Source organism: Dermochelys coriacea, chromosome 8 (genome assembly GCF_009764565.3).
Source record: "Dermochelys coriacea isolate rDerCor1 chromosome 8, rDerCor1.pri.v4, whole genome shotgun sequence".
NCBI classification, from domain to species: Eukaryota; Metazoa; Chordata; order Testudines; family Dermochelyidae; genus Dermochelys; species Dermochelys coriacea.
Genome location: NC_050075.1, coordinates 11,176,269 through 11,203,008, shown reverse-complemented (window position 1 = coordinate 11,203,008; position 26,740 = coordinate 11,176,269). Strand labels below are relative to the sequence as shown.

Genomic DNA, 26,740 nt, shown 5'->3' with positions numbered 1-26,740 from the left:
GACTTGAAAGTCAGTGGAAAATGAGGGCATTTATTGTATGTTACACAGATTCATGCTCAACCTGGCACTATGTAATCGGCAAGGGAAGACACCCTGACATCACGGTCAGTGACAGCTAATCACAGGAGGAAGCTGGTCCAGGAGGTGGGATATAATTGGCATGCGTGTTTTTTGGCGCTCTTATCACTTCAGTTCTTTCTCTCCCTTGATTGCCAAGCCAGATCAGGGTGCTAACACCTGGTTATAGGTTTATATAGCTTAGGATCTGCAATCCTGTCCCCAACCTGCCCTCTTATTCCCCCCCCCATTTGCTCTGCCCCTTCCCTTGCTCCCCCATCTCCGCTGCTCCCCTCCAGCAGCACAATGGCAGGGGCGGCTGGGTGGCAGCGACAGAAAGGGTGACAAGCTTTGGGGGGATGGAAGAGTCGCTTGGGGGATCGTGGGCTGGAGGAGCCGAGGGAGAGGGCCGGGGCAGAAGGGAGGGAGAGTGTGTATGTGTGCGTGGGGGGAACACACACACCCACACACGATCACGGGTCCCCCCTCTCCCCTGGCGTGCGGGGAGCAGGACTCCCTCCTCGCTGGCGCCTGTGTGAACGCGCCCGCTCCGGTCTCAGTCGGCCGCCCGCTCCTGCTGGGGAGCAGGTTTAGAAGAGGGGCGCAGGCAGGAGCCGATCAGCCAGAGGTGCAGCCTGCCCCACCAGCCGCTCCCTGCCCGGGGGCTCCGGGCAAAGGGCGGGGGAAGAGCAGTAGCTCCCCCCGGTCCCTCTGGCCGCGGCGGGGGTGGCAGCTGCGCTCCCCGGCCCGGGGGGGGGGGGCGAGCGATCCCATTCCCCGGCCCCGCCCCCTGCCCAGCCCCGCTCCGTCCCCTATTTAACCGCGGCTGGCCGCCCCGCCGGGGTCTCACTTTCCCCGCCTGCTCCCGTCCGGTCCCCGCGGCGCGCCATGGAGCGCGGCGTGCTGCTGCTGGCGCTGGCCTGGGCTCTGGGGGTGACCGTGTCCGGGGCAGCCAAGAGCCCCTACCAGCAGGTCCTGCAACACAGCCGGCTGCGCGGCCGGCAGCACGGGTAAGGCGGGCCCCCGCTGCGGCGGCGGGACTGGCTGGAGAAGGGCCGGGCGCCAGGCGCGGCCAGACGGTACAGGGGGTGGCCTTGGGGCTTGGGCTGAGCGATTCGTTCCCGCAGGGCCGGCCGGCCCCCCAGGTGCACTGAGCTGCCTCCCTCGCTGCTGAAAGGCGAGAGGGAGACTGACCAGCCGCACGACCGCTCAACGCGAAGGGAAACCATCCGCCCTGGATAGCGAAGGGGGCAGAGCTTGGTTATCCCCCTGTGTTTGCAAGTACTGGGGTAGGTGCTGCTGAGTCTGTTTACTCATTTGTATTGGCACAATCGGACTTAGAAGCAGGCAATGAAATATACTCGAACGAGTTGCTGCCTGTCATCAATCAGGACTCTCAGACGTGAGTGTATGCATGCCCAAATATAACATTATACAGCATATACATGCATGCACATATATATATATGTGGGCATGTGTGTGTGCACACCTTTTGAAACTTAGAGTGCACTAGGATGAACACATCGGCTACATACCTGGAATAATGGTAGAGATGCCAACATTCAGCTTCTCTCCAATAGCGTTAACCATTGAAATACTGCAGGATGTACTGTTGTCACCTGTGGACAAGTTTAATCTTTCTGTGCCCCCAAAGTAGGAAAGAATTTGTTGAAAAATATTGACCATAACAACATTTCGATGGGACAACGGGCACTTTCAAAGTTTGTAAGCTGCCTCTGTTTTCCACCTAAAGTATCTCAGGGGGGTTTCAATAGCTTTATTAATGGTTGTAAGGCGCCCTGAGCTGCTAAGAGGAAAGGTACTTGCATACAAGCAAAGTTACATGGATGCTGTTATGTTGAACAAATGTTTTCAAAACTAATAATATGATACTGTATATTCTTTAAATATAAAGCGTAGTGAGAATGTGTCACAAAATAACAATAACAGATTTTATGCACGTCTTATTTTTCCCTTTAGTACCTTGGTATTGCATGGGCCATTTTAGACCAGTTTACAGTGTTATATTTCTGTATCACTCATAAAATAATTTCTCTTTAGAATGGCCCTTCATGGTCGGAACTCTATCGTCTGTTTTAGTCTATAAAGACTTTGGCACAGTTCTGATGCTAGACTAGTGACTCCTTGGGGCAGGGACAATCTTTTATATTTGTGCCTGCAGACCACCAAGAATGTTATCCACATCATGCAAAATCAAGACTACAGCAACTAGACAAAGCATAAGAAAGAGAAGGTGTTTGTAGTGAATTTTACATGGTGCGTTTGCATGATGTTTTAATTTGTCTTACATTTTGTTGATCTGCGGAGTTGAAATTTTCCATGTCTATTTCTGGTTTAATTTTATTTTTACATATTCTGAAGTAATATCAGACAGATTTTAAAGGGCTTTTCCCCCCTAATCAACTGTAGCATTTAATGAAATCTTTTCAATATATCTTGAAAGCATTCTTGACAAAAGTAATCAGTTCTTTAGTTGTATGCTTCTCAAAGAACATCTAAAAATGTGTGTGGATGTCATCTCCTGGATTGGTAACACACTCGGTACTGATGCTGGTTCTATTGACACAGATGCATCGTTACCTATAACACTAACTATGAAATCTGTAGTTTGTGACGCTGGGTCACATCTGTCTTGAGATCTGACTGGGAATCTCGTAGAAATGGGTACAAAATTCACATGACTCACCATTGCAACATGATGTTGATTAAAGAGAAACTACAGGTCAGATGGGTAGTTGGAGACAAGGCCACAAACAGTGTTTTTTTTTTTGTTCTTTTTAAAGGAAAAAATGTTGAAATATTGCAATCAACATATCACCTGGAAACTAGATCAGCTGTTGTAAAAACAGTATATTAGTTTGTGTTTAATGAGATATAGAACCTTAATGGATGAGTTCTAGAGGCTATTGCCTGCCTTAAGTAATTGACATGCAATGTTGCCCTCCATGTACGTATGCCTTGAAACTAAACAATGGCCAAATTCTGCCAATAACTTTAAGATGAAAGTGTGCAAATTTGGCTTTAGTAACTTGCCAATCTTACACTCATTTAATGTATTTTCCCTATGACTCTTCATTTCTGGAGACAGAGGAGAATGTTGTTGCCAGTACAATCATTAGAAGTAGAGGCACACTTCTTCCACTGCTTTCCTAGCAGCACTGGCATTTCTGAGGGAGAACAAGAAGCGAGTGTTTCTGGATGAAGTGAATCACATGCTGATGTCGCTTACCCTGATGTAAATCCTGCGTAACTGAAAGCAGAATTTGGCTCACTAGTCCCTTTCTGATGGACAGAGCTTTATAAATGCAGTTCAGTTTTATTAGCATCAAGTAAGAGCAAACAAAGTATTTGGATGCCAACATATGGATGTGTCAAACATGTAGCAATAGAGAAACAACTAAACGATTCTTGGACATAAAGTACATCCATGTATCATTAGCAGAGAACTTAAAAGGGCCAGATTCTGTTACCCTTACTCATGTTGTATATCACCTTGCTCCATGAGTAGTTCTACTGAAGCCAATAGTACTAATTGCATGGGAAGATCCTACTCAATAGGAGTAAGGGAGACAGAATCTGGAGCTACAGAAATAAGTGACAACTTTTGCACATTTTTTTTTTTTTAAAAGTGAACAAGGGGCAGATCTGTGAGTGGGGCTGCAGTTAAGAATTGTGGAAGGTAAATTAACACCAATGTAGAAATATTTACTTGGAAAAAGTATTGAGGGACAATAATGCATTTCCACTGTCATAAAATAGGCAGTGACTTGCTCCATTGAAGGCAGGTAGGTAAGTCATTATGATCGAACTGTATATTATTTTTGGAAGCATCCACTATGTGCTAGGCTGTTTCCAAACTTTCAAGGTCAGTCCCTACTCCAAGGATATCTGTTAAGAACCGACTGGTGAGCAGCATGTGATAGATGAAAGGAAACAATTTATATATGTCAACTTGTTTCACTGTAAATTGTTGCACAGCTAAAGTAAGGGACTTAAGTGCAGACAGTGTAGAGTACTGGCAGATTCACTTAAATCTAAACTGGGCAGAACACTAGAATATACACTGCAACTACTCTAGCTTTGTTATGGGGATCACGGAAAACACAGAACAGTGTTTTTTTGTTTCTTCACTGGGGCTTGATCTGAACCTGCATGGCATTGTACTGATAAATCAAAATCTGAACAGAGGCAGCATGTAGCTTCAGTATTTTAGCTTTAAAAAAGGTAATTGGGTAATATGAAAACAGTACTCAGAGTACAAAGTATTTCTTCATCAGCCTCTTAACAAGTAGGAGACCATTCCAAAGGATGCAGAAAATATGATAAAACTAGTTCACTAGTAGCTAGACACATAAAGGATGAATCCTGGAGGGGATTGTCCAATCACATGGACACTGAAATCTAGGAGCTCTTTGGTTGGCATGTATTAGTAACCAGACTTGCTCACTGCAATATGGTAGTAGCCAAGGTAGGCTGAGTCAGAAGGTGCAGGAATGTCTGTGGGTTGTATTTCTGGGGTGGGATCCTCTACCAATGGACACCAGTGTAGCTGCACTGATGTCAATGAGGCTAGGCCAAGCTATGCCAACTGAAGAGCTGGCAGTGTGATTTATTTTTAGTAGTTTTTAATTTTTTCCCCTGCATTCCTAACATTTGGTAAGCAAAGTGCAATGAACACTTTCAAGCAGAAATGCGTTGTTTTTATTGGAAATGGCAGAAGTTATGGAAGCTGTGAGTATGAGGTACTGAGAGCCTTCAACTTCCATTGGCTTCAGTGGGTGGTGAAAGTGCCCGGCACCTAGCAGGACTGGGCTCTGTCTCTATAGATGAAAGCTGCGGCAAGATTAACAAAGACTTAATGAAGAGAAGCCACTCTCCCACTGAGACTGGCAATAGATTTAGCAAACATATAGTAGAACCTCACAAATTCATACTAATGACTGGGAGACCAACCATTGGAGAACTGAGCTTTTGTGCAATAGTGAGAACACGAATCATGCAGGTGGGGGAGGACAAATCAATACTACACCACAACATCTCCTGTGTTCATTTGGACAAGTAAGCATTGTTCTTAATACCTCCAGAGCATATGTGCTAACAGGCTGGAGTAGTATATTTTGCCAGAGTAAGTCTAAGTAACAGGAGACCACTGTGATTTGTTTCTCCCTGTTCCCTACTCCAGGTTTATGGCTCGGTGAATTACAGCTCAGCTGACTCCTGTCAGGTGCAGAGCACCTCTTGGTGCTGGCACTCAGTGCTCTGCAGGAGTAGGCCATCAGTAACCCGCTGCTGGAATTGTTGGGAACTGACTGAGGAAAGCAAACAATGTATTTGAAACGAGCTTGACCCTGAATGGTGCCGAGCATCCACAGCTCCTGTTAACTTAGCTCTGAGTTGTTGGTGTTCATCATGTCTAGGGATCAGGACCCAGGGGCGGTAGTTTGTGGGGGAGACATCCCATCCCTAAAGGCAACAAACTGTACTGCCAGAATTCACCATCATTTTGTCCATATCTTGCTACTCCTGAAATCCTCATAGTTTAGTGTACAAACCTGTATATGGACCCTATTCATCAGTTAGCAGGGACTCTTTGGAATGTGCTCTATCCTGTGAGATGCTGAGCACTTTGGCCCTGATCCATTGACTTCCGTGGTACTAGTTATGTGCTTAAAGTTAAGCATGTGCTTAAGTGTTTTGCAGGATTGGGGCCAGAGTGCACGGACCCTTGCGGGATAAGTGATGGATGCTATCAACATGCTCATATTAATCCATACTGTGAAAAAGTTACTGTGTTGAAACAGTAGCACATGTTAACTATTAGTAACACAACAATTCTAATTTCATGTCCAAAATAGTTCTAGTTTAATCTTCAGCTAAGGATCCTGATATTTTTAATTTAAAAAATTGTTATTTTTTTGGTTACATTTATTTAAATATCTTCACACTGTTATCTACTCAAGTCTTTATCTAAAGCTTATTTTCCTTTGCAAGTTGGTGTACATAGTGGAAACACTGATGCAAGTGTAATTTTAGCTGTAATTTTTTATTGTTGAGGGGATGGAAAAGGTCAGGTTTTTGTGTTCAGGAAAGAAAAAAGTCCTGGCTTGATGAAGGGAGAGCTCTTTCTCAGTTTAGTTTATAGTCATCCTTATACGTTCTGATCTCTTAGAAAGGTAAATTGCAGCTATAAAATATTCCTTCTTCATAAAATCAAAGTGCTGCTTTCAGGCCTACAGTCAATGGGGTGTCTCAATGTTTTATATGTCTGAATGAGGGAGAAACTTACAGTATCTTTTCTGTCTTATCTATAGCCCTAATGTGTGTGCTGTGCAGAAGCTTCTTGGAACAAACAGGAAATACTACACAAACTGCAAACAGTGGTACCAGAGAAAAGTCTGTGGAAAATCAACGTAAGTACTTGAGAGAATCTAGAAATCTCACTAGAAAGCTTCAGTATGGATACACGCATTAGGCTTTTTTGGCTCAAAACAAAGTGTTCTGAAAAAGAAACAGCTGTTGTTAAACATGCTGGACATGGAATTACAATGTAGGGCTTCTTGTTTATATGTAACTTCAGATCAGTTTAATTAAATGCTGTTATCAGCATTCTAACTGGTTTTTTTTAAACAGTGCATTTTGGGGAAAGGCACTCATACTTATCAGACATGATATCATGTGCTAATTGGAATGAATGGTCAGGCACAAACTCCTGCTCGACTCTCAAGAGTTGAGAAGTCAATGGAAAGGTAAGGAAGGGCCACTTGCGCTGAGGCCTTAAATGCGATTTTAAGTAGTGTCATATCCTTGGCACTAATGTGTTGGTGAGTTAAAAACATGTAGAGTCTTCTTATTTCTTACGCATTATACATTGAGTCTTCAGCATTCATTCCCAAACAAATCTTTCTGTCTCATGATTTCCCATCTGTAAAATTTTGATAGTGATCCTCAAGCACTTTGATATGTTAAGGTTGGGAAAGGGCTATATAAACTTAAAGCCCAATCATTTATTATAAATTGGGGTGCATTTTTCTGCATTTACAGAGCTCTCAGTGCTGTAATGAAGTATGTACAGGTGTTATCTGGTACCTAACTGTTCATCTCCCAGATCTAGAGATGCTTCTATCTAAAGAAGTTGTTCAAAGCTGATGGCTATTGGGAACAACATAAAATGCATCTACATATGTAGATTTTTGGGTGAAGGAGTAAAAATGAAGTGAGAGAGTGCGGTCAGATTTCAGGTTTCAGAGTAGCAGCCGTGTTAGTCTGTATTCACAAAAAGAAAAGCAGTACTTGTGGCACCTTAGAGACTAACAAATGTATTAGAGCATAAGCTTTCGTGAGCTACAGCTCACTTCATCGGATGCATTTGGTGGAAAAAACACCAGTCAGATTAAGACAATAGTTTCCTGATGACACTCTCAGGAAAAATTCATTAGGCTTTCAAATCAATTCTGTGCCCTTACCTGCAAACATTAATCTTCAACTAGCTGTTGCATAAAGTAATCTATTTAACCAGCCTCAGCACATTCTTTTGAAAGCTGCAGTCTTCACATAATTTAATAATCTGTATGCCATGCTTCCTGCCGGATTTGAGATGAAGTCTGTCTCTCTTCCAAGAGACAAGCCTTTGCAAGGTCATGCAAGCCCCAGAAAATCATAATTTGGGTCTGAGGAAGCTTCACAAGCTTCTGAAAGACAAATGCTAGTCGGAGGGCTTTGTGAGCTAGTTCAGGGTTTTCTAGCACCAATGTTAAACAAAGGTTTCCATGCAAATTTAAAATAAATGCAAGAGTTGAAATGAAAGGATTAGCAATTTCTACTTGACTGAGCTCCAGTGTAGAAAATCATTTAATCAAGAGAACTGACATCAAATCAACCAGATGTTTGTGAACATGTGGGAAAGTATTTTACTGCCCAGTCCAGTATGGAACCAAGTCTTTTGGGATATCTTAACTGTCTCAAGTTCAAATGAAATAAACTTTCTTTGGTAAACAGCAAACTCTGAGATCTTTCAGTGTCTACCTGAATGGACAAATCGGAGTTTAAGTTGGCTTCTAAAGAAAACAGTAGATTGGTTCAACTGGATGTATTTAGCCTCGGTTCGGTTCTCTGTGTTAATTGTATAGTGAAGAGGTAGGAAAACCAGAAATTGCCACCTAACACAGTTTCTGGACTTTCAGCATATTTTCATCTGAAGGAGGGGATTCCTTAGTGTTTACATGGAGGTACTGTAACTCATTAAAACTGGAGAAGGACTATATTATCACACTGAAAATATAAATGGTTTCACCAAATGGTTTCACTCATCTATACCAAAATATTTACTATAGCAAGAGTATACAATAATGCAAAAACTCAGGAAGAGCAAATCTAGATGACTCTCAGGATTAGCAGTGCTACAGCACCTCATGACTGTAGCATAATGGATGGAGAGTGTTCCACCAGCTTTGCTGGAGTGGCTGAGACCCCTTGATGCATGGCGTGGGGTGGGGGCGGGTGAGTTTGATGTGGCCCATGATTAGGAGATGTAGAATTATACATTTTAAAAGGAAATACTTGTTTTGACATCCCCTTCCCTTTTTTCCACATCGTAGATGTGACCTCCACAGGGAAGTGTCTCCAGCAAACGTCTCTGATTAGCGCTGTAGTGCTGGACCCAGGTGGGAGTGTATCAGGGAAGTAGGCCTCATGCTCTAAAGCAAGTTGCATTAGGTGCTTGGATTTTTACCAAACATTGAAGTAAGATCCCTGTACCCATCTTGCCAAGCATGTACTTTGGAGAGATGTCATTTGAAGACCATGTTTCCCAGAGAAAGCCGAGTCCAGATCCTCCATGTGGATCGGAGAGGAGATTGTCGTCAGAATGAGACAGGTAGACAAGTTGTTACTATTACTTCAGGGCTATAACTTCCATTCCCGATAGGATAAGCAGGTTTACTTGCTTAGGTCCAGTGGAATGCATTAGTAAAGGACCTGATTCTGCTACCCTTGCCTGCATTCAGTAATACCTGAATTCATGAGCCGTTCCACTGATTAAGGAGTTGGGCATGACGTGTGCACGCATGCGCGCGCACACACACGAGAGAGAGAGAGAGAGCGCGCATCTGTAAGAATGCTATAGCGACGGGACAGGAAACATGGCTCTTAGTAAACTAACATTACTCGGCACTTAAGTTATCTTTGATTTCTATCGGGGGTAGCCGTGCAAGTCTGTATCCACAAAAACAACAAGGAGTCCGGTGGCACCTTAAAAACTAACAGATTTATTTGGGCATAAGCTTTTGTGGGTAAAAACCCCACTTCTTCAGATGCATGGAGTGAGAATTACAGATGCAGACATAAATATACTGACACATGAAGAGAAGGGTGTTACCTCACAAGTGGAGAACCAGTGTTGACTGGGCCAATTCGATCAGGGTGGATGTAGTCCACTCCCAATAATAGATGAGGAGGTGTCAATTAGTATATTTATGTCTGCATCTGTAATTTTCACTCCATGCATCTGAAGAAGTGGGGGTTTTTACCCACAAAAGCTTATGCCCAAATAAATCTGTTGGTCTTTAAGGTGCCACCGGACTCCTTATTGTTTTTTGATTTCTATGCAACTTGTTTGTGATCTCCATCATTGGGAGATAAGTGGCTGGTTTATATGGCCAAGTTTCCTGTTTTTACATTTACAACCTATATGTATTTTTGTCACTGCAATTCCCAGTGGGTAGACTTAGCATTTACACATGATATGGTGGAATAGTTACATCCCTGAATGATCTACATTATTCCTGCACATTACTGCAGGCATAAAAGGGGAATCCAGGTTTTAAAAAATCTGGCCTGTAGATTCTTTTTGCTGTATGTATGTTGCCACCTTCCTTCGTTTTAGAAATCACATTATTCTTCTACATTAATGGTTTAAAACACAGCAGTAGTATTATGTTAGGGTCCACTCATGCAAATGTTACTGTGGGTTGTCTCATAGATATCAACAGACTACTTATGGTAGTAAGCACCTGCCTGGTGGTAAGTTTTTTTTTTTTTTTTGCAGGCTTTCATCCTTAAGTCGTATTGTTTGGACCACTGCTGTAAAATACGTGAACATATATGCAATACATTGTATCTGATTGATGATAATGGAAATTTCAACATGTGTATCAAATGTGATTCCAACCATCTTGTCTGCTTCTTTGGTGTTTTGCTCTTTGGCAAAGAATTTAATTGTCTTGTTTGGAAGAAATGAGATGATGTGGGATAAGACAGTGGGCAAGATGTCTGATATTACTTTGACTTAATGAGCAAGATCTTCATGCTGGCAATTTTCCCCTTTTGGTTATGTAGTTTAATCCAAAGGCAAAGGGGTATTTTATTTATCGGTCTGTATTTATATTTTCCTAAATCCAATGGCACACTATTAGAGCCTTATGCTTTTTGAATCATGGACATAATTAAACTCCTTACTTTTCTGTTAAGAACAGAGAGAGAGCCTGGATAACTTTTTGCTTTTTAATCCTTCAAAAAATCCTTGATCGTATGAAGCTGCCGCTGATTGCTTTCCCGTGTTCCCATGCTGGTTTAACATTCTTCTTTTGGCTGACATGATTTCTCCAGCTCAGAAAGACTGGTTCTTGTTATAAAAAACATATGAGTTTAATTACAGAAAATTATTACAAATGGATCTTTATTTGGTAATGTATGCTTGAGTTTTTTATTACCTTGAAAAATGCACTTATTTTAATTTTGGATCCTAAGAACACAAGAGCGTGAAACAATGACTAATAAAAATGGGGAAGCTCAGTGTAAGTTTTACTGCATATTGAATTTTACAGTGTAGCCTTTTGAAACTAAAATCTGATTTAATAACTATAAAGACTTTACTTGAAACTACTTGACTGGGAGGGCAGGAAATTGTGGTCAGAAGGCATTACAGAACGTATGACAAACACTCTTTGTAGGAGGGCATTCTGAGGGGGTTGCTTATTTAACCTGCATAGCTGGCACCAGCCTTGCTGAGATGTAATGAGCTGTAATCAACGCTCAGACATTATAAACCTGTACTGTATTTGGCACATTCAAGTGCTGTCAAGTAGCATACCACCGGCTCGTTCTGTAAGTTGTGAAGTGTATTTCATGATTTTTGTTGTAAACTATGTAACGTGTAGCCGTATAAGAACAAAACTGAATGCTTACACTGACTATAAACACTCATACAGGCTCTCATGGGACTATGTACATTATGGGCAAAATTCTGCCTAACTGGCACATGTGGGCTTGGAAGTGGGTTGTATGGATATAAGAGGGCAGAATTTGATCCTGTATTTGGAGCCTTGCATTTGCTAGAAACATCACTAAAACCCCTTGTGTCACACTTAACTTTCTGCAGTTTCATTTGCCTTGACATTAACAGTACAGCTGCCAACTACTGTTGCATCAATTAGCATGGGCACTTTTTTTCCACTCTTAGTCAATGTCTCTCCTTGTGTTGTGTATTGTGATATACTGCAGTCTTCTTCCTTGCTTGCCTGCCCGCCATGCTGTAGTTTCATTCCCAGTGGCATCATACAAGTGTGACATTTTGCTCCATGATAGATCTCTAGCAGGGTTCGGAGTGATGCAGCTCACATCCAGTGTGGCAGCTTCCATCCAGTTTTAACCCTATCCCTGATTAGGAGGTAGTTTCATCAAGGAATTTGCTCTACCTGGGTCACAACTGACTGTGGGAGAACATGGCTGACTTAAGTGAGTTAGCAGGCCCTAGCTGGGAGATTGCCCAGGTATTTGAAAATGCAGCTGAGCTGAGGTGGAAGCAAATGACCTCATTGTGCCGAGCAGCAGGGAGGTTTTTGGGAAGCCCTTACCCTCGGAGCACTCATCAGTGTTGTGCATAGGCAGAGCATGATTTTTGTGTGTGTGTGTGTGTGTGTGTGTGTGTGTGTGTGAGAGAGAGAATAGCCCAGGAGGGTGTTGGGTTATTTTCACATACAGCCACAAAAGACCAAAGAACTCTGGGTCTAATTCATCCCTGAGGTAATTCCACTCAGGCTAGTCATGTTACTCCAGGGATGGATTGAGCCCACAGTTCTTCACTGTTTTTTAAAATGTGCATCTAAGCAGAGGCACAAAAATTTAGACTGAAGATCTTGTGAGCAAGCAAACCAAGCAGACTCTCTCCCCTGAACAGCTCCACACGCTCCCTGCCCTCTCCACTCCTCACCCCAAAGGCAGAAGCTGGAGGAGGCAGGCGAGTCTTATTCCATGCCCTGAAGCACAGAATCTGGCTCTGTTGGACAGAGAGCCAATTTCACAGCCAGAGCCTTCCTCCTACTACCTTCCCTGCTTGTGTAACCCACACACCACCTGGGTGTGGTGGTCTGTCCCATCTAGTGGCACCAAGACCACGTAGTGAGAGAGATTGAGTTTGCTCTACAGCCTTAGCTCAGAGGCAGTTGGCTTTTTGCTCTTGCGATAGAGGCTCATGCACTAAGCTTAAGAGGTCCCCACTTCAATCCCGCCTGCCGACATCTGGGGTCTGTCGGCGTTACACTTGCAGCACCTAGATGTTTAAAGCCAGGGCCCATTAGTTGATCTCAACTGCTACAATGATGATCTACCCCAGCTGACCTCCCCATGTGGTCTAGAGGCATCCGCTCAGATAGCCAGGATTAAACCATTCAGGGCTTTTACAGATGAAAATCAACACCTTAGATTGCCCCCTCCCGCACCCCCACCCCTGAGAAGCTAACAGGAAGTTAGGGGAGGCTCTGGAGAAGTGCCACAGCTTTTATTCCTGAACAGCCCACCTTCTGCACTGACTGAAGTATCTAAGAAGGTATTGCGGCAACCCATTTGAGAGGTCACCACGGCATAGATACCAAAGATATGAGCACCATATAAAGACCTAGATTGACAGATATGGCTTCAGCAAATTCCGTGTTGGAAAGGAACAATGTACAGCATTTTTTCTTTTCCAGTTGATATGGAGCTGGTCACTCTGCAACAGAAGGCCCAACCATCAGGGTCAGAGTTTTGACATCGATCACATGCTCTAGTCTGTCACCAGTTCCATTGGCCAGTGAAAGTATTTGGAGTCCTCTTATTGGCTGCTGATGTCCCAACCCTTCCTCCCCAGGGATGTTGTAAGGGCAGCAAGTTTAAAAGTCAATATTTTACACAGCCCTGTAACTTTGCATGGTGCTTTACAGATGTGACAAAAGAGGAATGACACTTGCCTGGGGGAAGAAGAGTCTCTCTCTGAGCTGCCCCTAGCACCATTACCACATTGAGCCCCTCAACGGAGGGAGATAATGGTCCTCTCCCTTGTGGGAAAGAGGCTCCAGCCTTTACCTCGATACAACTTCCCCACCCTCAGCAGCCTTTCCATTGCCGGGGGCAGCCACCAGTGGGGTTTCCCTGGAATGAGTTCAGACCACATTCTGTGATGTATATCAGCAGCTTCCTGCTCTGTTAGTCATAGCTCATTAATCTCCAGTCAATCTGTAAATAAAACTTTTAACGACTACATCAGAGCTCAAGAATTAGTTATGCTGAGCTTTGGAATGACTTCTGTTTAATCAGCTCCCTGTCTTTGATTATGGTTCTGAACTGAGGAATTGTCTAGACTTGAGTTAGTGTTTGGTGGAAAAAGGGAAATCAGAGATACAGGGGTGGGAAAGAGGAAAGACAAAAGTGTATGTTACTAATGACCACAGAAAGTAGGAGAGCTGAGAGAAGTGGAACAGCAGGGTGTTAAGATCCCAAGTCGTCAAAGGAAGGAATTGCTTTAGGCAAATTCTTTCCCACATGGAATATATAATGTCTAGACAATCAGTCTGGATTTGCTTTATAATTTTGTTAAGAAACCATGACACACAATTTATTTGCTGCTGTCACAGAAGTGCGGGTATTTGTTTCACTTACTGACTCCTAATTACCCAGAGGAATTCTGTTTAAATTCAAGGCATTTCACTGTTTTTGTTGGGGTTTTTTAACAGTGGTCAAATGTTGACAAATATCTGAGGGCTTTGGGGTTTTGGGGGTGTTTTGTTTGTTTTAACCCAGCTCTTTGAAAGTCAGCTCTTGGGGGTGTGATGTTAGACTTGCCTCCAATCCAATTACACTCTGAAATTCTGCAGAGGGGGAAAGAGTATCTTGTAAGAGGAGTGTCTGCTCTTCTTCGTTATGGTGACACTAAAATCAAATTAAGAAAAGGAGTACTTGTGGCACCTTAGAGACTAACAAATTTATTTGAGCATAAGCTTTCATGAGCTACAGCTCACTTCATCGGATGCATTTGGTCCGATGAAGTGAGCTGTAGCTCACGAAAGCTTATGCTCTAAATTTGTTAGTCTCTAAGGTGCCACAAGTACTCCTTTTTCTTTTTGCGAATACAGACTAACACGGCTGCTACTCTGAAACCTGTCATAATGGAATTAAAAGGTGTTATCCAAACAGTGATTAAATGTGGTTTACAAGCCCAGGAGATACCAGAATAGCTTGTTTTAATGTGCTAAAGTGAATTGGCGTTTGCAGTTTCATTCCTTACCAAGTAGACACAAGGACTGTTACTGAGTGCTCCAGATATTGTTTAAGATACATTAAAACAAGGAGTCCAGTGGCACCTTAAAGACTAACAGATTTATCTGAGCATAAGCTTTCATGGGTAAAACCTCACTTCTTCAGATGCCTTTTTAAGAGACCTTGTAACTCCAAAGCCAAACAAAGTAATTAAAACTACTAAAATTTAATAGTATTAAATTTATTACTGACTAAAACTTTTATTTAAAAGTTTTTTCTTCTGCCTCAAATATGTCATAATATTAATGTACAGCGTCAATCGACTTATACTTTTACTCCCCACTTATAGAATTCAGTTCTTGGCTTTAGAGAAGAGAAATAGTCTGATTATTTCTAGTTCTAGAACATATGGCTGCACCTCCTGTGAGGAAGCAACGTTGCATGGAGGCCATACTTGAATCCTGTATGTAGGCTTTTGGTACCTAGTGTAGTACAGTTGTAACTATCTTGTGGCTCATTTAAATAACAAACCAGTGAATGGGAAAGGAATAAAACTTGAATTAAACTGGCAAGCATCTCTGGTGAACTGCTGCACGCAGCCATGTGCAGTGTTCCCAATCCCTGTCTTCAGGGTAAATCTCCAAATTGCTATGTTCATAATACTGTCCCTTATGAGGGAGTGTCTTCTAAATTATAATCTTCTACAAACCTATCTCTACAATAGTTAGCATTGCGTGTATCAACTGCCATTGCACTAGTCTCTAGGTGATTGTTTAGGATGTGATATTTTGGTCAAAAATGGGGTGTCATGTATACTGCACGGTGATTAATTTATATGGGATTGCTGAGTAAGGAGTGAAGGACTCACTTCCCGCCTCCTCCAGTGAATATGTAAGGGCTATAGAGGTGTGATCTGTTTGTATAAAGGGGCATTGACTCCCCTTCACAGTAAATGAAATGCACAATGAACCCTTTTAGAGTAGCAGCCAGGTCAGTCTGTATCTGCAAAAAGAACAGAAGGACTTGTGGCACCTTAGAGACCAACAGATTTATTTGAGCATAAGCTTTCATGAGCTACAGCTCATTTCATCGGATGCATTCCGATGAACCCTGTGGCCTTAATGAATATGAGAGGAGCAACTGACTATTAAGGTATAAGAAACAGGCATTGATTGATCTTTAAAATATCTTTCCTTTTTTCCCAGTTATGACCCAGCATTAAGCTATTGAAACTGATGAGACTTCTTAACAATGAGCAACTAAGAGAAGGCATTTTGTCAATTTCAGTCCCCTGGTGTGGGCCAGGGGGAGCCCAGTAGTGGAGCTGGCAGGGAGACCAGATAGAGTATACAGTGGGAATGCATGTGCTTCCAACTTGTGGGCATACACCTACTGTAATGCAGAGTAAGCAAAATCCAGTTGGCTAGTAGACTGGGATAGACCAAACCCAGGTGTGGTCAAGTGAAATATAATTACTTGGTCCCAGCCAGACAAGCGGCTTGCCTCTATTTTTAGGGATGTTGATCTGCCTTAAGGCCAGAAAAAAAAAATTGGCTTCCCGCCTCTATTTTGTGTTTCACCAATTGTCTACTTGGCTAGAATTCTCCTTTAGGAATAAAGTGCACTTGGCTAATTAGATTAGGTGAAATGGATTCACCAGTATATTTCATGTGTCCATCTCCTCTCTCAAGGACAAACTGATGTGACTAGCACTTAAAGTTTGGGTGCACTGTCAGCATGGATGTGCTGAACATTTAAGACTGAATCTCTATCTCCATTTTCTTTCAAATACCATTGAATTGCACGTGTGCTCTGTAGCACGCTTCAAGGAAACATAATCAAGGCCAAATTTAGGCAGGTCAGACATGGGTGAGGTTTTTCATAGGAGTGGGTGGGTGAGATTCTGTGGCCTGCGCTATGCAGGAGGTCGGACTAGATGATCAGAATGGTCCCTTCTGACCTTAGTATCTATGAATCTATTGCTATGTCTCTTTGAAAACTCATGTCTAAATTGCCGTCCACGGTCACTCATAGATCTCTTTTAGGGTAGGTCCCTACATACAGTAGAAGTATGATTTGCATCCCACACACTTTAGTAATTTTTTTTTTTAAATGAATCCATGTGACTTTTGAGTTTCAGGCTGTTTTTTGACAAGTCACCTTATTTGTATTTTAAATAAATTTTTAAAATAAAAATCTTCATCTTGCTGTAATGGTCGTTGTGAATCCGTCACCACCTTACTCTACCAACTGGCATTATCGGATTTGTTTTCAGCCTCCATTTGGATATATAGTGAACAAACCCTTCAGGGAAATGTTGTTTGCTTTATGCCGAGATGGAAGCTTGCAATCTTGAAAGAGATAATGGTCAGGTCTACACTAAAGATTTATATCAGGAAAAATCCACCCCCCTGAACCACATAGTTATACCGACCTAACCCTCAGTGTAGACAGCACTATGTTGGCAGGAGAGCTTCTCCCATCAATATAGCTACCGCCTCTCATGCTGGTGGGAGAAGCTCTCCCACCAGAGTAGGAGCGACTTCACTTAAGCGCTACAGCAGCCCAGCTGCAACAATAAGCTGCATTGGTGCAGTATTTTAAGTGTAGACCTGCCCAAAGAATAGCTAGTTACTTAGCCAGGAAGGATTTGCTTTAGGCCCTCGGCACAACACACATAGGAACTGTAGTCAAATGTAGAGAACAGCCGTTGTCCCTCCATGATTATCTTGGGCTGACTGAGTAGAAGTGATATGGATTGAAAAGCTGTTTGTCATTATCTGTGGTGTCTGTGTCCTATTACAGAGTGATCAGCTACGAGTGCTGCCCTGGATATGAAAAGGTACCTGGAGAAAAAGGCTGCCCAGCTGGTAAAAATGTGTTCTGTTTATATAGATGCTTTATAATTCTACAGCTCTAGCATAGACAGTTGTTCAAAGTGAATTTGATTCTTGGGCATTATGTGTGATTTTGTACACTCCTCTCCATGGAAAGGGCAAACCCACCAAGTGGAGCACTAAGTTATGGGGTACATCAGCTCCAGTACATGCCAAGTTTTGACAGAAATGTTTTATCCACTTTAAAACTATTGAATGCAATTTATTCTAAGTTAAGGTAGTTTGACTGTTAGAAAATACTTATTCCGGTGGGTAATATAACTCTACTGGAAATTTTAATATAAAATGATCTACTGTAACACACAGTTCTTCCAGACCATGCTTATTGTTTCAGTGAGTATGAATTTAGCAAGATCTATTTTGATTAGAAGATACAGTTTAGTGACCTCAAAAAAGGTGGGAAATCCGCTGGATACAGTAAAAAATGGTTTCTGCTTTCTTTGTCTTTTAATCATTCCCATGGGCGTGATGTCCCTACACAACCTTTTTGCTACTGTGGGAGTTGCAATATTTCATTTTAAATGCTGCAGACCAAATTCTCGGCTGGCTTACATTGGTGAAGCTCCACTGAGATCAAGGTATGGTGCCAGTTTATACCAGCCAAGGATCTGGCCCTGTGGAATTTGTGGGGCACATGAGGGGGAGAGGCTGCTCGTATTGGATTCAGTCAGGCATATTCATTCATGTATCCTGCGGGAGGCTAGTTTACCTGGTGGGATGTTGCAGCAGAACAAGGCTCTGCAGTCTCCATACTAGTGGGGTGCCTGCAGTTAGTCAGCTCTGGAAATGGACAGTCTTGGTAAGAGTAGCAGGGGATGCCTTGATTCAGTATATCCCATAGGCAGCTTCTATGAGAGTGAAGGATCCTAAGGGAGATTAGACCAGCCCTAAGGGAAGGTGATACCACTACTGTCCAGGGAGAGTCCACCTGAGACACACTGTACCCGGCAGTTGCAGGGAAGTACAGTTTACATCTCCTAGCACCAAAATGTACAAGATCTAAGCCCCAAAATGTGAACCCCCATCTCTAAATGTGAATAATCAAGGGAAAATGTGAAACTTCAGGTCTAATGACAGACTATATGAAATTGATAAACCTCCTTGTTTCTTGAGTTTCAAACCCCAATTACATGGGGCCCAATTTGGACTGTCATTTTACACCAGTATAAATCCAAAGTAACTCCATTTAAGGTTGTCAATTATACTGCTGTAATTGTGATCAGAATCTCACCCAGTTTTAGGACAGCAGCGAAGGATAAACTAGTATTCCATTACCAACAAATGTATGTTTGAGGGGACCATTTCAGAAGAATTCAGGGATGGGGGATGAAGTTGTGTCAGCGTACAGAACATTGCATGATTTTTATATTCTATCCTGCTATGTCTTGAGGGGGGTGGGACAAAACATGGGAAATAGAGTGGCACACCTAGACTTATATCAAACGATTCCTTTGACGTCTGAGTTCGCTGACATGTTTCATTTCCAGATACATTTTTGCCAGCAGCTCTGTTTTCATTCCGCAATGTGCAGGGAGATGGGAATGGCTGCCTGCTGGAACTGCTACCGGGTTATCAAATTTGATATTTTCTTCTTTCAGCATTGCCACTTTCAAACCTCTACGATACCCTGGGGATTGTTGGAGCCTCCACCACACAACTGTACTCCGACAGCTCTAACCTGAGACCAGAAATTGAAGGACCTGGAAGTTTTACAATCTTTGCCCCAAACAATGAGGCCTGGGCTGCTTTGCCTGCTGTAAGATAAAATCCGCCTTCCTTCTTGTTCTCTCCCCGACTCTTCTAGATTCGCAGCACTGAGTCCTCTGTCCGCATAATAGGAACAGCCCTGACCGAGGCAATGTAAGCTTCCAGCATAGGAATTGCCCTGCTTGATCAGAGCTAGGTCCATCTTGTCCAGCATCATATCTCTGACAGCCCCAGATGCTTCAGAGGAAGGTGCAAGAACCCTGGAGTAACAGATCCTGCCCCGTGTTAGGTCTCATGATGATTTCTAACAGGTAGAGGATGTCTGAAGCATGAGTGTTAATATCCCTCCCACAATTCTTTGTGGATCTTTAAGATTACTCTGGATGTTCTCGTTAGCCATATAAATGTCCAGTCTCTTTTTGAGTTCTTGACCTCAATGATGTCATGTAACAGTGAGTTCCATAGTTCAATTACACATTATGGGGAAAAAGCATTCACCACAAGTCACACCATAGTGCCTGAGCCAGAGAGCCCATTCCTAGGAACTGGGAGAGAATTCAGACTCGTTCGCCTAGTCTGCCGAGACTACGCCAAATGTGTACATTTTAACAGTAAATAAATTGATATTGGGCCAGGGACCATCTTTTTCATTACATGCACCTGCTGCACCTTCCACAATGGCGCTCCAGTCCTTGTTTGTAGACTTCCTAGGAGCTACCACAATACAAATGATGATCCTAAATGAAAGCTTATGGCGAGACGCATACAAAGTTATGGCTAGTTCTACATGAAAGTTATGGTTTTAAAGTCCAAGACAAACATGTCCTTTAGGTTTGCCCAACTTTCATTTTAAAACACACATTTTGAAGTATTGGCTTCTATTTCAGCTTTTTAGATCAATAGCTTTTCTCAACAAAATTTCAATAGCCCGATTACTGAAAGATGTTGCCAGGGAACTTTACAGTGGCATGGAATGCTGTAGAAATCCATTTGGGAGTCAAGATCCATCCTGAAAGATCCCTATGCAATATCAGGGCTCCTGCTATTGAAGAAATTATATTTACACTAGATTTAATGACACTAAGTAATTTTCAGGCAAATCTTTTTTTTGCTTATTTTTTGCTTATTTTCAGGAAATGTTGGATTCATTGGTCAGTAACGTTAACATCGAACTGCTAAATGCTCTTCGCTACCATATGGTGAACAGACGGGTCCTAACAGATGAGCTGAAACATGGAACGTCCCTTCCTTCAATGTATCAGAATATTGATATTCAGATCCACCACTATCCTAACGGAGTAAGTGAATTACTTGTACTACTGTAACAACGGGGACCAGATCCCCCAAATGGAGTAAACTGATCCAAGTGAATGGAGCTATGCCAGTGGCCCCAGAATTCTTATACTGTATCTTTTTTTTTTTTTTTTGGTAAAATATTAATCATAAAGAGACCAAAAACTCTGAGGAAGAGGGTCTGATACAGGAAGGTGATTGGTGCCCATTGATCTCAATGAGAATTGAAGGCACTCTGCATGTCACACAATTGAGCCCCAAATTACCTGAGCAAATATTGGTATATAGGTGCACAAGGCGCTTGTACAGAATTTTTATACACAGATCGATCCATAGATGATGATGCAGTAAATGTTACACTTGGGTGAGCGTGCTGATATGTATTTGCTTATACTTCATACTATAGTGAGTAGTTTTGCTACAGTATAATTTTATCAAATGTGTGTTAAGCTTCTGATTACAGAACTATATACAAGGAGCATTTATTGAAAAGTGTAAATTCAGAGTCATTACAGTATTAAATCCTCTCTACATATATTTCTTTAACTTCTCCTAGTACTAATGCAGTTTGTGGATTGTGGGGTTTTTTGTTTTAGTTTTTTAATTAATTGAACTCTATCCCCTCTGGATCGTTTCCTCTGCAGATTGTGACCGTGAACTGTGCCAGACTTTTGAAAGCAGACCATCATGCCACCAATGGAGTGGTCCATCTGATAGATAAAGTCATCGCCACCACAACGAACAGTATTCAGCAAATCGTTGAGACCAATGAAAATCTTGAAACTCTTCGGGTGAGTTCATCTCAAGGGTTTACAGCGTGTTCGTTCATGCTTTCATCCATGATTTTCAAAGGTGTCCAACTCCCACTGAATTTCAGTAGGATGTACATAACCAAGGGCTTGTCTGCACTTTAAAGTTTTGCTGCTTTATCTTTGCCAGCAAACTGCTTATGCTGATATAGTTTATTCTGATTTGGAATCTATACCAGTATAAAGCATCATGTACTGCCATAACTGTGTCTACTGGTTTAACTATATCAATTAAAAAATCACACCACTTACTGACAGTTATTTTGGTAAAACTTCTAAAATGTACACCAGGCCTCACTCCCTTATTTCCTTTTGAAAATCCTGGCATTAGATGTTACTGTTCAGAAACATTGACCCAACTGATTTAACAAATGTCAACTTAAAATATTAATGCACATCTTATACATTGAACTTTAACATTTTAAACATAAATTGGCATTTCCCAGTTAACCAGGTTAAGGAGCTGAGCCAGTACCATTTGAAGTCACTGGGATCCTTTCCATTGACTCCAATAGGTATTGGAGCAAGCCCTAAGTCTGCCACCCGATGTGTTCCAAAGATTGCCTGCCTGAAGGGTAAGATGCTGCTAAGTACATAGGGCCAGATTTTTAAGAAAAGGTATTTAGGTGCCTATGGATGCAGATAGGCACCAGATGCTTTTAAAAGTCTGCTCCTTAGCCCTTGTCTGGAGGGGGGGGGGGATATTTTTCCTTCTTTGTGTTCTTGTTGAGAGGATTCTAGCCTCTCTCCTCCCACTTCTTTAAAGGCTGCTGTGGCTGCGTCTGGTCTTAATACCTTGTTAGAAAGTGATGGCCAATTCACACTCTTGGCTCCAACTAATGAAGCCTTTGAGAAGATCCCACAAGAAACACTGAACAGGATCCTTGGGGACCCGGAAGCTCTCAAAGGTAAATGAGTTTGCCAAGTGTGTTGAAAGGTAGAAAAGTATTTTTGCAGCTCAAGTAGGTAAGTAAGAGAACTGACCCTTGATACGTCCTGACATAGGCTGAATAATCCACTTGACATTTTTTTATTTTTTTTTATCTTGGATGGTGCAGCCTTTTCTTTAGGACAAAACACAGGGAACTTAAGGTCCACATGCTGCACCAAGCTGTGTGTGTTAGCTGGGCATAGGAGAACTCCATGCGGGAAAGAGGAAGCCATGCACTCCCCAGAGCACACAGCTGGCTCACAGGGGAACTGAGGCTGAGATTTCCAAAGGTGTTTGGGAGTTTGACTACAAACTCCTTTAGAAATCTCTGCCTGAGTATGGGGGGGGGGGGAATCAGAAGACACACAAAGCAACCAATCCTCCAGCTCTACCTTACTGCTACAGAGCCAGTGTGTGATTGTACTGGGAACTCTGCTCTATGGCATTAAGAGGGCAAAGGTGCCCCGCACAAACAGCCATCCATCTATGCCCACACCATGTAGTGGCACTATAGCTCTTCTGCTGCGTAGGACAGCCTTTGCAGCCAGACAGGGATGGGGCAGGATTTGGGCCATAAAAGAATTACTATCTTCAGATCAAAATGAATGCACTTGTTGGGCTGCTGTGTAGAGAGAAAATAGGTTTTCTCCTGCTATAAACATCCAGGCAGCTTAATGATTTTTAGAACGTAAAATTATGGGCCATGCTACCTTGCTCATGTGATCAGTTCCACAGCTACCAGTCCATCAGAACGGCCATCTGGACACGGATCCTTGTAGCTAGCCAAGCTCTGCTTAGTGTAGGACCTGGGGAGTGGGCTAAGATCCACCTTTGCACTCCCTCCAGCCCGTGGCTGCTTCAGTCCCAGGTATAAGTTACAACAGCCTCCAAGATGCTCGTGGTGGCCCCCTAGGAGCTGTTATGCACCCTGGGATGCATGGCATGCCATCCCACCCCAAACTCTGAGATTGAGAGGAAGTAACATTGAGCCTACTGGCAGGGCGGGGAGGATCCCTAGCTGCATCCCTTTGGGTTAATGGAGTAGCTCAAAGGGGAGTTAGTTGAGGCTGGTATCTGGCCTTTATCTATCACCAGCAGAAGATTATTAATTTTTACTAGAGAAGTTAAATATCTCGGGCCAAATCCTACCCTCAACTATAGCACAGTAAATCTGGAGCAACTCACTGAAGTCAATAAAGCTCCTTCAGGTTTCCACTGATGTAACTCTCTGGATAATGTTTAGACCCATATCTTGGACAAGAATGGAGCATCTATTACATTTCACTACTTCCTTGGCAGCTTTGAATTAAGAGTGGCCTCCAAACGAGGATGGTTGCTATTACATTTAATTATAGTCTTCTGCATCTTGCAGAGTGAAGATTCCACTACTAAAAGACATAATAATGTCTGCCTGTTTCCCTGAGTAGAGAGAGAGAATTCAATTCTAAATCTTTTGCTAACGTAGCAAAAGCTAGATTGTATCCTGTATAAAAACTTAAGTACAGTGACTTACTCCTTTTGTGCAGGTTTTGTCACTTGCAGGGGTCTTAGTCCATAGGCTGTAAAATCTGATCAATCATTGTAAGCCCTTTTGGGACTGGTCTTTGTACAGTGCCTATCACAGTGTGGTTGTAGTCCTTGACTAGGGCTCCTAGGCACTACAAATAATAATTTCCAAGCTGGCTTTCCACACTTCTACTTACCATGTGCATTTTCTCTCTTCTAGACCTGTTAAATCATCACATATTGAAATCAGCCATGTGTGCTGAGGCCATTATTGCCGGCTTGTCAATGGAGACGCTGGAAGGTACCATGTTGGAAGTAGGCTGTACTGGTGATGAACTCACCCTGAATGGAAGGCCTATCATTGCTGAAAAGGATGTCCTAGCTGTTAATGGTGTAGTACATTTTGTTAATGAGCTGCTGATTCCAGACTCAGGTAAAACCATTGATCTGCATATTGGATTTCTTTTTTGTTTTTGTTTGGAGTAGTACATGTAGTGGGTTTTTAATATATTTTGTGATAGAATTTTTTCATTGGGCAATGTAACAAGCATGCCTGTGCACACGCTAATGTCTGCCCACCTAAGCCAGTATTTGCGCATACAAATTTGGTAACTGGATATGTCATTAGGTTCCCAATTACCTGACCTGCATGTGTAAATACAGGGTTTTTCATGATCCTTTAGGAAGGTTGACGTGCACCTTTACATTGGTGATGTCCTTATGTTCCTCCTCTCCAACCCTGCTTTGGAAATCTTTTTTCAGTAGAATTTTGTATCATTACAGTTTAATGGGGTGTCTAATTTAAAGTTCTAAGGGTTTTTTAATGAAGGACTCATTGGAAATAACTCAACAGATGGCAAAAGAGAAGATAGGTATTACATTCAGTCAAAAAAAATCAAGGCTGGGACTTTCAAAGAAGCCTAAGAGTTGGGACATCCAACTCCCTTTGAAATTCAGTGTCTATTTTGAAAATCCCAGTATTTGGGATTTGGAAATAAGTAGTGCTTTTGATTGATCCTTTTTTTGCATCCATTTGCTTTCCGGCAATATGCATTGCTCATTAGTATGTATTTCTAATTACAAAAAGATGGTAGTCCATGCTGAAACCAATTTGTTGAAGCATTTAATATAGTTTTAACAAGTGATTCCTGGTTTTGTTTGTTTGTTTTTTTTTTTTTCTTTTCTTTAGCTAAAACTTTGTTCGAGTTAGGTAAAGAATCTGATGTTTCAACATCTATTGACCTTTTTAGACAAGCTGATCTCAGCTCTCATCTCAGTGGAAATGAGCGTGTGACGCTTCTTGCCCCAGTAAACATTGTGTTCAAAGGTAAACTTTGGAAATCTTCTATACGTTCCATTGGTTCTTATCACAGACCTGCTTCTGGGAGGAACCAGAGTTATATGCCAGATTTTTACTATTGTTAATGATTGCTTTCTTCATTGAGGGGTGGGTGTGTGTGTGTGTGTACACACATCCCCTCTCTCTCACTTAAACTGGTTTTGCTAGGATGGCTTTGAAACTGAAAGGCAACACAGATACCATATTTATTATTTAGATCCTGTAGAGTCTTAATGATGATGTTAAAATTAATCACTGTGTGTTGAAATGCTTTTTGCTGCAGATGGGACTCCTCCTATGAACCGGAACACAAAGAATTTGCTTCTAGATCACATTCTTAAAGAACAGCTTTCTTCTAAATATCTTTACCATGGACAGAAGCTAGAAACTCTGGGTGGCAAAGAACTGAGAGTTTTTGTATACCGCAATGTGAGTGTCTATTTAACTCTTTCTTAGTCTGATACAGTATTATTGCTCTAGAAGGGCTGTTGCTCTGTTATTTAATGTCTCACTGATAACACATCAGGGGTGAAATTCTGGACCCAGTGAAGTCAATGGGATTTCTTCCATTGAATTCAATGGGGTCAGGATTTCAACGCAGATCTGCAAACTCAGTTTGGGATCTGAGAGTCAGGCTGTATTCTTTCTTTCTCATCCATCATCTGTAGCAAAAATTCTGGAGGCCAAATGGTGCCCTCAGTTATACATATGCAAGCCTGCTAAGGGCTAATTTATATAATATAAAAAAGTTAGCTTGAATGAAGTATCAAAGTGAAAAATACAAACAAACAATGTAACAATTAAAATATTTTATCCCTTGAAATGTATTTTTAATTTATTTTGTCTGTGTTTTTATATTTGCAGAACCTCTGCATTGAAAACGTCTGTATTGCTGCCCATGACAGGAGAGGAAGGTTTGGCACCTTGTTTACAGTGGATAAAATGCTGACTCCACCAGTAGGAACAGTCATGGATGTTCTAAAGGCAGACCAACGTTTCAGGTGTGTAGTCACATTGCTTAATGCACCTTATGGAAAGTGCTCCGATAGCATGATGATGAGCACAATATCAGAACCCACATAGAATAGACTAGGTGAAATTTTGTTCTTGCTGTTAGTCTTGCAGTAGCAGCAGAGCTGTCAAAGCAATTCCAATTAACTATGGATTGAAGTCATTATTATATAATTTGTTAATGAAAAAGCATCTAAATGCATGTCTTTCTAAATTATAAGCAGCAAAACTTTTAAAATAAAAGTGGGGCTTAAAAATTTTAATTACCAAGTGAGTCCAGAATATTTCTGTTGTGTCCCCCAATTTGTTCCTTGTTTCAAATTATCAAAGAGCCCTAGACCAACTCAGTGGGAGCTGGATTGGGATCTAAAAAGAATCATCTGTAGGTTAGTACAGTAAGAATTTGATTCAAAGCCCCAGGGAAAGACTGCCATTGATTTCAGTGGACTTTGGATTAGGCCTTAACTTTTCAATTAAATTATTTGCCAGAACCTATCATATTTTGTAGCTTTAACATAATTCTTCTTGAAAATAACCTACAGCGTTACTCTTTAGCTGAATGTATCTGCCATTAGAATAATGTAGGTTTAAACAAGTGAAGCCTACAAACAGTGTTTCGTGCCATGGCTTGCTAGGGCTGAGCCCCGGTACCTCTGTGCTTGGC

General features: G+C 42.0%; 1 protein-coding gene across 1 annotated transcript in view; it reads left to right on the top strand.

Annotated features, from left to right (window-relative positions):
• Positions 1-778: 778 nt before the first annotated feature.
• TGFBI (transforming growth factor beta induced) overlaps positions 779-26,740 on the top strand; it is a 34,603-nt gene continuing 8,641 nt past the window's right edge. Inside the window, exons 1-11 of the mRNA XM_038413945.2 lie at positions 779-1,067; positions 6,390-6,488; positions 17,389-17,453; positions 19,079-19,236; positions 20,321-20,485; positions 21,125-21,271; positions 22,056-22,197; positions 23,947-24,159; positions 24,916-25,053; positions 25,349-25,494; positions 25,930-26,066. Coding sequence (XP_038269873.1) covers positions 946-1,067; positions 6,390-6,488; positions 17,389-17,453; positions 19,079-19,236; positions 20,321-20,485; positions 21,125-21,271; positions 22,056-22,197; positions 23,947-24,159; positions 24,916-25,053; positions 25,349-25,494; positions 25,930-26,066 — 1,532 coding nt within the window. The 5' untranslated portion in view covers positions 779-945. The remainder of the gene's footprint in view (positions 1,068-6,389; positions 6,489-17,388; positions 17,454-19,078; positions 19,237-20,320; positions 20,486-21,124; positions 21,272-22,055; positions 22,198-23,946; positions 24,160-24,915; positions 25,054-25,348; positions 25,495-25,929; positions 26,067-26,740) is intronic.